Source organism: Hemicordylus capensis, chromosome 3 (assembly GCF_027244095.1).
Source record: "Hemicordylus capensis ecotype Gifberg chromosome 3, rHemCap1.1.pri, whole genome shotgun sequence".
Lineage (NCBI taxonomy): Eukaryota > Metazoa > Chordata > Lepidosauria > Squamata > Cordylidae > Hemicordylus > Hemicordylus capensis.
The window spans coordinates 297,690,600-297,706,381 of NC_069659.1; the positions used below are offsets into that span (position 1 = coordinate 297,690,600).

General features: G+C 45.0%; 1 protein-coding gene across 4 annotated transcripts in view; it reads left to right on the top strand.

Moving 5' to 3' along the window:
* The window catches only part of SLCO2A1 (solute carrier organic anion transporter family member 2A1), an 85,118-nt gene that overhangs the window by 26,938 nt on the left and 42,398 nt on the right, over positions 1–15,782 (top strand). For 3 of the 4 annotated variants that reach the window (XR_008318848.1, XM_053306069.1, XM_053306068.1), the window contains exon 2: positions 8,116–8,253. The exons of the other annotated variant lie outside the window; for it this stretch is intronic. Coding sequence is in view for 2 of the 3 variants with exons in the window: in XM_053306069.1 (XP_053162044.1) it covers positions 8,116–8,253 (138 nt within the window). In the remaining variant the exon portion in view is untranslated. The remainder of the gene's footprint in view (positions 1–8,115; positions 8,254–15,782) is intronic. 4 annotated transcript variants of the gene reach the window in all.

Sequence of the window (15,782 nt, forward strand, 5' to 3'; positions counted from 1 at the left end):
CGAGCTTTTGAAGGATATTGCCTTTCACTGAGGCCTAACAAAAACAAATCAACATCAACAGAGGGAACACCAATTAGTAGGAGCTCCCAGAAGTCTTAAGTCTGCCCACTCCCTGCTATTTCATCAACTTGTAAATGGATGAAATTGTATTCCAGCTTGCAAATACAATATCAATTCAATACTATACAGTAACTAATAACCAGAACACATCTGTCACCCAATCTGGCATCTTCATAATAGGGAGGAGGGATGGTCTTGTGGTAGCAAGCATGAATGGTCCGCTTAGCTAAGTAGGGTCTGCTCTGGTTTGCATTTGAATAGGAGACTACAAGTGAGCACTGTAAAAAAAAAAATTCCCCCTCTAGGGGATGGGGCCACTCTGAGAGGAGCACCTGCATGCTTGCATGAAGAAGGTCCCATATTCCCTCCCTAGCAAGCATCTCCAAGACAGGGCTGAGAGAGACTCCTGCCTGTGACCTTGGAGAAGCCGCTGCCAGTCTGTGTAGACAATACTGAGCTAGATGGACCAATGATCTCACACGATATCCTGACATCCAGGCTAGCACTGTGGTGGTGCAGCAGTTCCTGACATCCACACTGTGCCATCTCACCAACACAGTGCTGGTCTGGATGTCAGCCATTATGTCTCCCAAGGAGATATTTCCTTCCCCTTATGTGCTAGCAGACAGCTTTCAGTTAGTGAAAATGATTTCACCCCTTCCCTCAAAATGCTTTGAGGCTCACGTCTGGTTTTCCTCATAGAAGATTCCAGGACTAAGCAAAAGAAATGTTGTGGGCTTGCCCATTAAAACAGCATGAGAGTGCAAATTGCCTAACCAAAGGCTTTCTGGGCCATTAAAGTCGGGATTCCAAGCAAAGTTTAAAAGGCAGGATTTATTTGCTGAGTGCAGCTAGGTCTGTTTAGGAATAGACATGATGGACAGGCTTGCTCCACAAGAACATAGCTTGGGCAAGAGTACTATTGTCAATGGAATGGTCTACATTCCTTGACTCTGCTCTTATTATGAATTTCCCCAAGTCAAAAGGAATGGCTGTTCAAGATCTCCCAAGGATAATGTGTAGAGTCACTAAATAAAGACATATTGGCCTCATTTGCACAATCATTTGAATCTAGGTTTAATGTGGGTTTCAATATTAATATGAGTGTTTGAACACATGCCGAGGAGGTTTGTGGCCTGAGATTTATCTGAGATTCCTACTTGGCATGGGTTCATGCAATCATACTAAAGTTGGTAACCCACATTAAACCTAGATTTGAACAATTGTGTGAGCCAAGCCATTAAGGCTATGCACATGGCATAATTACCTATGCACATGGTTACCCTGGTAGCTTGTGTCATCTGCAGCACCGGGAGTAGATGGGTAGCCCGACCTTTGTACCCTGGGTTTTACCGAGGTTAAACAAACCTGTGGTTTGTTTTACCTCAATAGGCAATTGTGTGAATGATTGCCCCCAGGTAACTAGGCTTCCCCCTGGCCTGCTGCCATTTTCGGCAGTGAGCCAGGGGGAACAAGCGGCCACATGGAGCAGAACAGCTTCTATACAAAAAGCATCTGCTCTGCTGCGCACACTGCATTCTGGGTCCTTAGAAGACCGAGTGTGCTTTCCCTCTGTTGCCTCCAGGGTGCTGTTTACCACTCTGGCACACATGTGGGCATTTTTATTTATTTATTATTTGTTTATTACATTTATATCCCACTCTTCCTCCAAGGAGCCCAGTGTTGTGCACATGGTGGTTTATCCTCACAACAACCCTGTGAGGTAGGTTAGGCTGAGAGATGCATGACTGGCCCCAGAGTCACCCAGTGAGTTTCTTGGCTGAGTGGGGATTTGAGCTCAGGTCTCCCAAGCTTCATTTTCACATTGATTATCTGCAGTGAGGTGCGTAGGAGCATGCCTCCCCTGCCTGCCTTTCCCACCATCCAGGTAATAGATCATGTGCACGTCCCTACAATTTACCACAAGTGATTTGGGTTGTACAGTTGAAATACCTATTTTTCTTCCTCCTTTTAAAAATTATTAATTTGGTTTATTGCAGAAATTTAACACGTTGCAACATAGGTATCCTCTTCTTAGACTCTTCTGTTCTTTCCACCCTTCCCTCCCATGTTCCTTGAAGAATGTATTTGTATCGTTTCTGGTTGGCACATGCATTCCTAGAAGAGGAAAAGGCAAGTGGAAGTGGGGGGGGGGAACTGCCAGAATGTTAGCTTATTCCTTCTCTGAAACACCCTATGAAGGGAGGTCAAATATTGGAGATGGTGTTGTCATATCTGTTCTTCTTCATACCTAGGAATGCCACCTGGTTGAGCCATGTATGAATTCAAGAGGAATGAACAGATTTCAAGGTTCCCAAGATTATCTCTATTTTTGCCCACAGTGGAAATTTATAAAGACTGTGGCTTGAATAGGATCCATGTTATTGACTGATTTATCCAATAAGGCAGTTTGAGAAAACACAGTTTAGTCGTTCAGTGCATGAGAAATTTAGACTGTGGTACTTCTTCCTCACCCTCTACTCTGATATAGCGGGAAGCAAGAGGAAAGGTCCTAAGTTTCTTTATATCTCTTGACTTGATTACTGCAGTGCGCTCTATGTGAGGCTGCCTTTGTAAATAGTCTGGAAACTGCAGTTGGTCCAGAAATTATGCAGCGGCCAGGTTAGTCTCTGGGTTATCGCGGAGAGACCATAGCACTCCTATCTTAAAAGATCTACACTGGTTGCTAAGGATATGCATGGAATCGCGGAGCTGCAGTCTGGCACTGGGGTGGGGGTTCCTTTAAGGACGGGGGGAGGGTGTACTTACCCCTCCCGCCGCTTTCCCCCCACTGGCGTGTGTGTTTTGGTAGGCATTTGGGGCGGCAGGATACCTCCCTGCCGCCCCTTCCCCCTCTCGGCAGCAAAAGGCTTCAGAAAGCCTTTTGCACGTGCACATGTCACGCGCACATGTCACGTTTCCGTGACACATGTGTCGTGCGCACAAGGCTTTCTGAAGCCTTTTGCTGCTGAGAGGGGGAAGGGGCGGCAGGGAGGTATCCTGCCGCCCCAAATGCCTACCAAAAAACACACGCCAGTGGGGGGAAAGCGGTGGGAGGAGTAAGTACACCCTCCTCCCGCCCTTAAAGGAACCCCCACCCTGGCGTTCGAACTGCGAACCACCCCATGATCAGACTGGTCCGGAGGCCTGTAGAATGGCCTTTGGACGGGTCCGTGCACATCATTACTGGTTGCCAATACATTTCCAAGCAAAATATAAGGTTTTGGTTATAACCTATAAAGCCCTAAACAGCTTGGGCCCTGGGTATTTAAGAGAACACCTTCTTCTCTATGAACCACTTTGCCCATTGAGATCATTTGGAGAAGTTTGTCTGTAATTGCCACTGGCTTGTCTGGTGGCTACGCAGGGATGGGCCTTCTCCATTGCTGCCCCAAGGCTTTGGAACGTACTTCCTGCTGAAATAAGAGCCTCCCCATCTCTTACAACTTTTAAAAAGGCAGTCAAGATGCATTTGTTCACCCAGGCTTTTAATTAGTTATTGTTTTAATTGTGTTTTTAATAGTTTTAAAGTTTTAAATTTTAATTTCTGTAATGTTAATCTTTCTATCTGTTGTTGTTTTTATAGTTTTGTTGTAAACTGCCCAGAGACTTGTGTTTTGGGCGATATACAAATGTGTTTAATAGATGATGATGATGATGATGATGATGATAATAAGAAGAAGAAGTCAAAAAATCCACCACAAACAGCAAGTGCCGCCTTTGTAAAGAAGCAGATGAAACCGTGGACCACCTAATCAGCTGTTGTAAAAAGATTGCACGGACCGACTACAAACAAAGGCATGACAAAGTAGCAGGGATGATACACTGGAACATCTGCAAAAAACACAAGCTACCTGTAGCCAAAAATTGGTGTGACCATAAAATTGAAAAAGTTGAAGAAAATGAAGATGTAAAAATATTATGGGACTTCCGACTACAAACAGACAAACATCTGCCACACAATACACCAGATATAACTGTAGTCGAGAAGAAAGAAAAACAAGTCAAAATAATCGACATAGCAATACCAGGGGATAGCAGAATAGAAGAAAAAGAAATAGAAGAAATCACCAAATAGAAAGATCTACAAATTGAAATTGAAAGGCTGTGGCAGAAGACGACCAAAATAATCCCAGTGGTCATTGGCGCCCTGGGTGCAGTTCCAAAAGACCTAGAAGAGCACCTCAACACCTAGGGGCCACAGAAATCACCATCAGCCAGTTACAAAAAGCAGCTTTACTGGGAACAGCCTATATTCTGCGACGATATCTGTAACAATTGACAATAAAATTCTGGCATCCCAGGTCCTTGGGAAGGACTCGATGTCTGGATAAAACAAACCAGTCAATAACACCTGTCTGACTATGTAAATAAATAATAATAATATCTCACATAATTGGGACTGTATATAATGAAATGGCAAGGCTCCTAGTCCCATACAGAATCTAACAAAGTAATTGCCCTAATAATTGTCACAGACTTATTTGCATGTTCCCACTCGGTTGCATTTTTGCAGGGAGCTGATACTTACCTAGCCCGCAATTACACTGGTCAGTTGCACACCAGTGTAGAACCAATACACAGCTGGTCCACGGGCTTAATACCTATCTACTCCCCTTTTGAAAAATATTTTTTGCAGGATGTAGAATAAAAAACAGTGGCCAACAATCAGATTAACAAAGCACTGGTGCAACTAACACAGTACTGGTTAGTTAGAGGGAGGGGCACTTTTCTTTGATCTTCTCTTCCCTCTGAAGTAGATTGTGACTTCTGAAAATATGTCCCTGGGGGCTGCATGACTCTCTGGGACACATTTTTGGGAGTCACCATTTGTTTTCTTTGCAAGGGTCTCAAGCCTATGCACCAGCTGTATATTGGTTCTACACTGGTATTGTCCTGTGGCAGTTTTAACTGCTATACCTATTGCTTTCAGAAAGGTTTTTTCTTTATTGGTTCTTCTTTCCCATTTCTTTTTCTGGCTTTCCCCCTTTTCTTTTTCTGTATTTTATTTTTCTACTCCTCTTTTTCTCCTTTTCAGCAGGAGACTGGCAGTGTCCAATGTAAACTCCCTCCCCTATTATTTCTGACTTGAATGCCACCGCTAGAGACTCTAGTGGCCTCTGTGGCTTGGAGCGCCTTTTATCAGCTTCTCTTCTGTGACCTTATCTGGACAGAGATAGCTTGGCCACAGTTACTGATGCTCTGGTAACCTCTCACTTAGATTACTGCATTGCATTTTATGTAGGGTTGCCTTTGAAAACGGTCCAGAAACTGCAGCTGGTACAAAATAGGGCTGCAAGATTATTAACTGGGACAGGACATTTTGATCATATTATGCCAGTGCTTTGTCAGCTGCACTGGCTACCACTCTGCTTTAGGGCCCAATTCAAAGTGCTAGTATTAACCCTTAAAACTCTAAATGGCTTGGGATTGGGTTACCTGAGGGAGCACCTTGCCCCATATGTCCCAACCAGGACCTTAAGATTTTTTTTTTGGAGGCTGTAACAAATTAAAGCCTTCTCAGAGCTAGTTCATGTGAGGGAAAGAAAATGCCGAGTCATCCCTGCTGAGCTGTCTGGGTGGGCTTCTCATAAAACCTTTCTATATTTCCAGTAGATTTAAAATGCTGCCACCAAGCACCCTAAAGCTTGTAGAGAACCAGACCAATGGATTGGGTGCTTTAATTCAAGGTCTCTCTGTAACTGGGTATTGGGCAAATACAAAAAACCACCTTCCATGTGTCTGCCTACACAGGATGAGAAAAAAACTGATAGCTGCTGAGCACTTGAGGACACTTTTGTACCAGAGAAATCCCCTTTTCTGCCCCTCCTTTTCCTGAGTTAAAAATGAACTCTGGGATGCTTGTAAAAAAGAAAACAACAAAAAACAATTTCATTCAATTACTACAGATTGCTTCTGTCTGAGGCTTTTAGTTTTAAATACATTCAAAAATACTTAGGTTACAAAAATAGGTTGTCTTAGGCTTCAGTTGCAGTTTGCATTTAGGCATGCTTAAATGTTTACAGAGTCTTAGGTGGGTTGAGCGTAGGCTAGTATATCTTATTTTAATTACATTATAAGTAAACAATTATAGAACAGTATCAGGAATATGCAAAGCACATAAAGAAATATAAGTTTCTAATGCAAAATCTGACTAAAAACTGTTCCCTATGCTGAATCCCCTTTTCCCTGAAAACTCACCTAACACCTGATAAGAATCAAGCTTCCAGTAATCCTGTCTGTCAAGGATCTGCAGTTATTCTATGTGAGAAACTTCCATGCTGGCTTTGACCATGAGGGAGCAAAAAACCCCATGCCCCTCTCTAAGCCTTTCCAATACCCTCTCCAACAAAGACCGCCCTCCTTGGTCCCAGAATTCCCAGCAACTTCTCTCCAGGTCCCACCCACCTGGGGTACTGATTGGCTGCCCTGGATTTCACCAGCCTGTCAGTTGAGACAAGGGTTCACTGTGTTAACTCTTTAGAGGGCAGGGAGGCTGATCACTACAGAGGCCCTCCTCTGGGTGCCCCTGCCAAATGAGGTGAGGCAGGTGGCTCCTAGGAAGAGGGCCTTTTCGGTAGCTTATTTTATTATTTATTTATTGTAGTTGTACCCCATTTATGGAATAGCCTCCCCAATGAGGTTTGCCTGACTTAATCACTTTGTACTTTTAGTCACCAATTATGTTTCACACAGGTAAAGACCTTTTTTGGTCACTCAGGTCATTTAAATTTAGGTTTTTAAATTTGATTTTTAAAACTGATTTTTAAAGTTTTATATTGTTTTGTATTGTATTTTGTGTCCCTCACACCCCTTTTTGGTCTGCTGTGATTTAATGTGTTATGTGTTTTTATTATGGTGTGTTGTGAGCCGCCTGGAGAACAATTTGTTGTGGGGGAGCTAACAAATCAAGTTTGATGATGATGATTTCTTCTTCCACAGAAACCATTGCTGTTGTGGTCCACCAGTAATCTAGCACCAGCTTTGTTTTAAAATGCTAGCAGCAAATGTAGGACAGGGGCTCGATCTCATCCTTTCATACTTTCAAATGACAGTGTACCATGGCTTTAAATGGTGCTTTGAAGTTCATGTAGGAAGATATATCTCCACTGAGCAAGTTGTTTTGTCACCAGCCCATGTTGTGCCTAATGCCAAATTCCTATTCTTGCTTGTTTTAACAAGCGCTGATTTCACAATAAAAGCAGGGAGTGAAGACATGATCCTTTTGTCAAACAGTAGCTGAATTAATAACAATTGGTAAAGACTCAGTTTCTCTCTCTCTTTTTGTCAGATACTTGCTAACACCTGCCACAGTCATAATGTATATTCCGTTTAATACTTTGCTCACATAAATCTGTCAATCGAATTTAAATTACAAAAGCAAAAAGACTCCCTCCTCCTCCTTCTCCCTGTCACAATATTTGGACTTTTTTGAATGCCATGATGCCTGCTAGTGTGTAGTGAAGTTGCTAAATCCACAGAACCCTTGCACTTCATTTTTTTGTAAGAATTAAGCCTTTGAATTTCTGTGAAAAAAGTTGAAAACATGACTTAGGTAAGCCCTGTGATTCCAGAAACCTACCACTGTGTCAAAGGGTTCCAAGAGAGAAGTTTGACTTTGAGATCAATATGATTTTTTTAAAAACAGAGGCTGTGATTGCACAATCACAAAGATCCTGGTTAAAAAGCCAATCAGGATTAGTGAGCCTAGCGGAGTTGATTGTGGGCGCCCAGCATTTCAGGACAATCCTGGTCAAATCATTCCAGTTAACTAGCATTTAACCAGGATAGATAACCAGATTCAGTCCTGGTTATCTGTCCTGGTTAAATGCTGGTTAACTAGAGCGATTGCCCTGAAACGCTGGATGTGCACAATTAACTCCGCTGGGCTCACTAATCCTGGTCATTGTGATTGTGTGAATACAGCCAGTGTGTGAACATTGCCTACAGCTCAGTACTGTCAGTTTGAAGATGCTCCAGCCTATAACTGGATTCCCTGGAATTCCCGGGGCCTCACTTGACCATAGTCTTAATTCTGTATCATTTTGCTGACAGGTGTTTGTGGCTTGCCATGGCCTGCTGCAGCTGTCCCAGCTCCTCTACAGCGCCTACTTCAAGAGCAGCCTGACGACCATTGAGAAACGCTTTGGCCTCTCCAGTTTGTCCTCTGGCTTTATTTCTAGTTTACATGAGGTAACTGCATCAGCCATGCTAATTAAGCTCAATCTCTGTGTTGCACTGAACCTGGCAGGTATCCATGCATAAACAGGAACTGCTAATGAAGTAGCGGATGTGGGCCCAACATGGGGTAGGTATGGAATGAGAGAGAGTAGGGGTTAGCTTTCTTCTGATGCAATAGTAAACCACAAGTTGTGTGGTGTCTTTCCCCCGTCACCAGCCAAAGGGTTGCCATATGTAATAGAGCACTGCTACAGTAAGTCAGGAGAGCTCTGTATTGATGTCAGGACCCATCTGGACTCTGTCTCTGAAGAGAACCCCCCCTTGGAAGAGGGGGAGCATGCCCCAACTTGCCCAGATGAGGCCCTTTAGATCTAAGAGCCCTTGAGCAGCAGATGCCTGCCCCCCTCCTGCAGCCACCCCCTTGGAGGAGCTCTGGGGACCCAGTGCCCCCTCCACACACTCCAGTGTTCTCTCTCATTTTTTTCCCCATCTCTGTGTGGTATGAGTTTTGTTCTGGGAGGCAGTATCAAGGCAGTGTGTGCACACATGAATTCAGAATGAGGCCTTCCTGATTCAACCTGAGTGGGATCTAAAATTAACTGAGCGAACATCAAAAGCCGTGTGAGTGTTTGCATGTGCGCATACCTTAGAGGGAACACTGCCCCCCCACCCCAGCAAGGCTCCTTGCCTGTCCTTAGAACCTCCTGGGGCCATCCTAGGGTCAAACTCCAGTGACAAAGTGCTCACCTATCTGCATGGGGCTTCCTTCCTGATGGGCCTACAAAGGAGGAAGGGGTGGGAAGCCATCTTGGGCCCCTGCTTTAGATCAGAGCCAGCCTGAGTTCCAGGGAGAGGTGGGGCTCCTGACTCCTATTAGCAGCATTGGGTTCTGAAGAAACTACTCAGAATCATAATTCATAACTTTAAGAAATTTTATTTAAAAAATAAGGAAAAGCTGCCCGAGGTACATGTCTGTTTGGATGGAGAAAAAAGTCTGTGTCTGTGAGTCTGTCTTTGTATCTGTGCCTACCTGACCCAAAAGCAGGTATGCAGAGAATCAATTTACATATGGATTCCACACATACACCCCACATCCCTTCATATGGACACCCACCAACCCTTCCTTCATATGGACACCCATCCCTTCACCTCTGGAGGTAAGAGTAACCCTTTCCTTTCTGGCTGGGAATAATCCCACCCCCATCACAACTTACATAAGTTGCGATGTATGTTGCAACTTGCTTCTCCCACTTAGCTTCTCCATTTGCAGTCAGCCTTTGCTGGTTCATCAGCTCTTGTCTTCTGCTGTTGCCTTGTTAGATCCAGGTGCGGACAGCTGGAGAGCAAATAAGAGTCAAATGTGATGGCATACTAAATGCTTGGCTGCTCCCAGCACAGTAACCGTGGGCCAGTTCGAACAATAATGTGCCTAGCCAGCCCACCCCACCACAATACTTTGCCTAACCAGCCCAGATGTAAGCACACCATGAGTGTGCTAGTAGTATCTGGACCATGTGTAGAGGGGCAATTTTGATAAACCTTCTTCCCCACCCCACAGTTAAGGAATGACAAAGAGAGCAATATGCATGCTCATATCTTAATCACATGAGGTTGGACAGTTGGGCAAAAGATCTTCTGCGCTTTGTTGCATGCATTTAACTCCCCTCTCCATAATGTCTGCTAGAAGTTGCTTTGTGTCACAACATTCTGCATTTCTCTGCTTCACACACTCCCTCTTGTAGATGAGAGGGGGTAGTGATCTGCTGCAGTATCATAATACAGGCTGTACACAACATTATGAAGCTAGAGCAGGGTGCCCAACATAGCCGCTTCGCATTTAGGCGGGGGCTGCACTATAAGTCCCATCATCCCTGACTATTAACCACTGTGGCAGTTGTGCAGCCCTGATATAGACGTTTGTCTCAACTTGCCCTGGGTAATTTTGCAGCTGCTATCTGCAGCAGAACACTTGGCTATTAGGGTCTCCGAAATAGTTTCCCTGTTACGAGGGGCACATCAGTGTATTCATACAAGTTTATCCACCATATTGCATAGGCAGTTCTGAGTGGACTCAGAAATAGTGGTCATTAAAATTCCCAGTAACCACCAAGGCCTTATTGATGCTGCTGCTTGCATTCTAGAGACCACTGTTGATGGCTCTAGCAATAACTTCTTCCGTGTGTGTGTGTGTTAGGTAGAGTTGATTTTTTAAAAGGCATCATGGATAACAGCATTGAAGAGGGGCACTTCTTCGCAAGACTAGTATCTCCTGTAACAGGAACTCTAAAGACTTTCAAGAGAGGGCAAAGTGGGAAAGAAGGCCTTTGGGGTCCCATCTCTTCCTGTTGTCCAACTGTTCCCCCGAGAAAGAAGAAAACATGACCTACATTCTGGTGCCTCTTCAATGGAGTCCTGCTACACCCATGGATTTAATAGATTGGTGCTTTCTGCCAGGCCCTCAGAAGTGTTGCCGCATCTGATGTGTAATGCTATATTACACTTTAATGTTATAGTTTTAAAAGGTGCAACCCCCCAATTTCTTACAGAGCGATGAGTCAGACCATTACAGCATCCCCTGCTTCATCTAAGACTTAAGACTGGAGTTTTACACATACTGATAGACTTGATTATAGCAGCGTCTTTAGTAGTACCCCCATAATTAAGCTTCTGTCAATATTTTCCATGAAAAATCCTTCTCCCCTGGGGATGTAGTCATCCTTTGAGGCTGCAACCCAGCCAACTGCACTGGTTGTGCTTCTGGGTTGTGGTTTTGTTTGCTTCCTTGAGCCCCATGTGGAGTCCAGAAGACCCTCCAACTTCAATTGCTTCTAGCTCCCCTTGTGCAGATATTTTCTGTAGGCTCTTGTTTCTCAAGCCAGGATTCTCTGCATTGCATTGCATAAATGGCTAAAGCCTGCCCCACTTTCATCATTAAGCTCTGTAGCTTAAGGCCTCCTTGAGGCTTACTTGGAAGGGTTAGGATTAGAAATGTTCCTGATGAAGAGAGCATTTTAAGCCACAGTTGTTTCCAACAGCTCTGCATCCCCTCATCTCCTTCAGTAGACCCAAGAACAGGGCCCTTCTTCTGGAACTGGCAGGAGAAAAAGTAGCTTTGGGCAGGTCTTTTGGATAGAGAATTGATCTTGCGGTAGCAAGCATGACTTGTCCCCTTTGCTAAGAACGGTCCCTGGAATCTCCAGGTGTAGGGCTGGGAGAGACTCCTGCCTGAAACCTTGAAGAGTCACTGCCAGTTAGTATAGACAGTACTGCTGGATGGACCAATGGTCTGACTCAGTATAAGGCAACTTCCTGTGTTCTGAACTATAGAGCTGAAAGCACAAAAACAGAATTGAGTGAGGCAGGTAGAATTTCAGTAACCTGCAAAAGGGCCACTGAAAACTAGGCTCACAGCTGAGAGCAGTTCCCTTCCATATTCAGACACTGGCAGCAAAGAACAAATGGCGGCTCTGCACATGAGCGGTCATCACCTGTGGAGCCCTGGGCGACCAGATTGGGCGCCCACATGACTACCAGCTCCGTCATGGAGCCAGTAGGGGCTGCAGGGATTGGGGGCTGCCCGGCCCCCGGAAGTCCCAGGATTCCCCATGCAAGTGCCCAGGGCATTCTGGGGAGACCCCCAAGACTGGGAGGCTTGTGTTAGCCTCCCGGCGGGGGTCTCCTTGTGAGTTGCCACAGTGTGGAGCCGCGCCATGATGACTGATGATCACCAAAATGGAGTTAGCGGAACGCTTGCTCCACTAACTTCATTTAAGGGGAGGGCTACTTTGGTGGGCTAGCCGCCAGAGAACCAGTGGGCTCGCCTGCAAGCCTGGTGGTTCTCATGATGGGGGAAAACTAGGCTGGGCTCCTTTAGCCCGGTTTCCCCCCATCGTGAGAATAACCTCATTGCTTCCACAACCTCCAAACCAGGAGAGTCTGTAAGGCATGCACAGAAGGGCTGGATTTAGGTCCTCTCCATCCGCTGCTGTTCCTGCTCTAAATGCACAAGAAATGCAAAACCATCTTTATGCCAGTTAGCAATGAATGGAAGCCAGCCTCCCATCTACCCACCCATCAAGGCTACCCTTGATCTTGGATTTCCCCATGTGGTATTGTTTTGCAGTAGCTGATCCTATAATATAGTTCTGGCCTCGTTTGAGCAGTATTCAAGTTAGAACTTGGCTCCTCATGACTCAGAACCAGAAACAGCTTTGATTTAAGCTTGATATTTGGCAAAGCACCTAGAGTTTGGCCAAGGGGTGCCATCACATTCTAGAAGTCAAACACCGGTGTTTGAGGTCACTGCTGCATTGCACAAGATGTTCTTTCAGCAGGTTAACATGACACGTTTTTCAGAGCTGTGAAATTGGGGGGGGGGGCTGAAGTAAACTTGTGTCTGAAGTAAACTTGTGCCTGGCACAAACAAAATAGAGCAGAACTAGCAAACAAGGGCCAGCAGTTAAACCATCAGGGTGAGCAGTTTTGCCTCACATAGCTCTACTAGGAAAATGGTTTGCCAAACCCTCACATTAACTAAGAACATAAGAGCTGTTCAGTTGTATTAGCACAGCTGCCCATCTGTTTAGATTTGTTTCTTGCTCCATCCCCTGAAGGCTGTTTTGGAGAAATAGTATCCAGTGGTTCTAACCCAATATCCTGTCTCCAGCATGTATTACTGCCAAACACTTGAGAGGAGGCATATGCAACATAGTGGACTTAATCTGGAATTCCCATGGGGAAAGAGGATAATGGGAATATATTGTACAGAATCTAGACCAGGCCTGCTCAACTTCGGCCCTCCTGCAGATGTTGGCCTACAACTCCCATAATTCCCGGCTATTGGCTGCTATGGCTAGGGATTATGGTAGTTGTAGTCCTAAAACAGCTGTGGGGGGCAAAGTTGAGCAGGCCTGATCTAGACATTCAATTCACAGTCCCCAATCCTGTACTTCCTGGGCCATCCAAATTCCGTGCCAGTTCCAAATGACTGTTTTAGGACTGGTTTTACCACCTTACCTACATCATTACTTTAGAGAACACCTTTATGAACTTCTCCTTGGGTAACAGAGGCCATAGAAGAACTTCTCCAGAGGACAGAACTACACACGATTTCCCCCTGGCACATCACGGTTTATGTGTGCAAAACAGAGTCATTGTTAGAATGTGTTTGTCAAGCACGGGCGTTAGGATCATTGACTTGGATTTCCTAGAGTTACGTCTGGAGCCATTTTATAAAGAATGTTGTACATTGGTAACACGAAGCTTGATGTGAGGGCGGATAAATGAATCAGTCCTATTTTGATTGATTAAAAGGGTAGTAAGGCGTTTGCTCAGCCACCAGCATGTTCTTGTCAGAAAGTGGTACAGCAGGAGCTTTGCTATGCTGCGAAGTAACCAAACTGCAACTAGCATGGGGTGTGTCCCTTTTTCAGTTTCTCCTCAGATCTAGCATTAAGACCTATAGTTCTCTTAAGTAGGGGAATGAGCCTCCCTAGGGAGAAAAGTATAATCACTAGGTGGAATAGGATCCTCTTGGATCCCAAGGAAGAGAGCCTCAATTCAGCCACGTTTCACATTGTGACTACAGAACAGCTTTAATCATGGCCAACACTGACCATCCGCTATTCATTTTTGCAAGCGTCTCTGGTTTGGGCTACAGGGATACGTTTCCCAAGTAGGATGTTTTGTGTTTCAGTCTCACAGGAGACATGCAATACAGAGGCACATTTAAGGAAGGATTGAGGCTGTGATTTCGCAAGGTTTCCAGTAGCCCTGCTGCAGTGAAGAAGATAATAAGGAAACGTATGTGTCTAATTTGCACATCATCATAGAGCCTTATACAAATAGGCACTCAGCCTTAGCTTTTAAGTACCTCATTTCTAATATTTTTATCTGGCAGGTCTTGTTTTATGTGAAAAGAGCTGACTGCCCTGTGTACATCACTCTCACCCTGCATTTGAGGAGGCCTGTTCCCAGGTTCACTTTTAAAATGGACATACTACAGACATTCACACAAAAACTCAAACATGTGAACAGACATCTGTATGCACGTACACAGGTGCGGAGCCAGCCGAGCGGTGGCCTGCGTCCAACCCCACTCGGTGGCCCCCTCCGCGTTCGCCCGTGCGCATGATGACACGCGCATGGGGGCGTGGCTCGGGTTCCGTAGGAGCCCAGAGCGACCTCCCCCTTCCCACGCCCGGGCCGCTGAGAGCCTGGGTGAACTCTCCTGCAGTTATTTCAGGCAGCACCGACTGCCCGATAGAACGTTTTTCCCTTCCTCTCCCTCTCTGGAGGGAGAGAAAGAGGAAAACTTCCTATCAGGCAGCCGACGCTGCCTGAAATGATGTCCTGAGAGCGCATTCAGGGTCTTGGCAGCTCAGGCCATGCCCCCTTTGCATGTGACGCAAATGTTTTTTGCGTGTGACGCATAACGTTTTTATCTCTTTTTAAAGTTGTTGTACACCACCCAGAGCCTTTGGATGGGGTGGTTTATAAATATAATAAATAAATAATGTCTGGATAGTGTTTCACTCAGGTAAAGGGGGACAGTTAAGGGGTGGTCAAGGCTCTTATACAAGAACTTCTCTATTTAGTCACAGTGCAAACCTCACCATAACATTAGCCAAGCAGTTGATAGTGAGGCAATTGTAAAGGAACTCCAAGCACAGATTTATTGTATTTTTAAAAATTATAATAACGAACATACTGCACAATGTTATGCATGTTGTGGAATGTAATATTTGTGCGGCTGTTGCGCAAGGACAAACATTGCAGAGTTGCGTGACAGTACAGCCATTGTATATAATGACCACAGTTTTTGCACTTACACTACAATGGCACAAACATCACATTCCACAGTGTGCATAGCATTGCACAGTATATCAGCCAATAAGTTTTATATTGCATTAAACTGGAAAAAAAAATAACAAGGAAGAAGTAAACAAAGCAAGCTTTTTACACTCCTAAGGCATGATAGTTCTGGACCAAATGGGCACTCAAGTCTTTGACTGTAGAAAAGCAGTCCTTTTCTCTAACTCATTTCAAAAAGTGACCCCAGTTGCATGTTATCTTTCAGACAGAAAGCCAGTAAGAAAAAGGAAAGGGCCCCTCCAGAATTTCCTGAGCCAGGGAGGAGGTGCTTATACACAGACACACATTCACTCACTCTCTCTAAGGCCTCTCTCCTGACTCTCTGGGTGCTGCTTTCTGATGCTAGTTGAACATGAAGTGGGAGGGAGGGACTAGCTTGACTCTGCAAGCCAATCCCTGTTGACCACAACTAGCAAGGTGAGCAATGTAGAAGTCCCTTTATACTGATCGATGATGTCACCTGCAGATTAGATTGGCAATCCACATTGAGCTCATGGGAAGGACCCAATTCTCTTAAGCTTTCCAAAAATTATTTAGTGTGTATATGTCTTGACTAAAAGGATAAGAAGGTGGGGCAAGGAAGGGATTTTCTGGACACCTACACCTCAGCAGCTAACAATGGGAGGGAGGACTTGGGAGGTGTCTGTGAATTCACAAAGGAAACAACA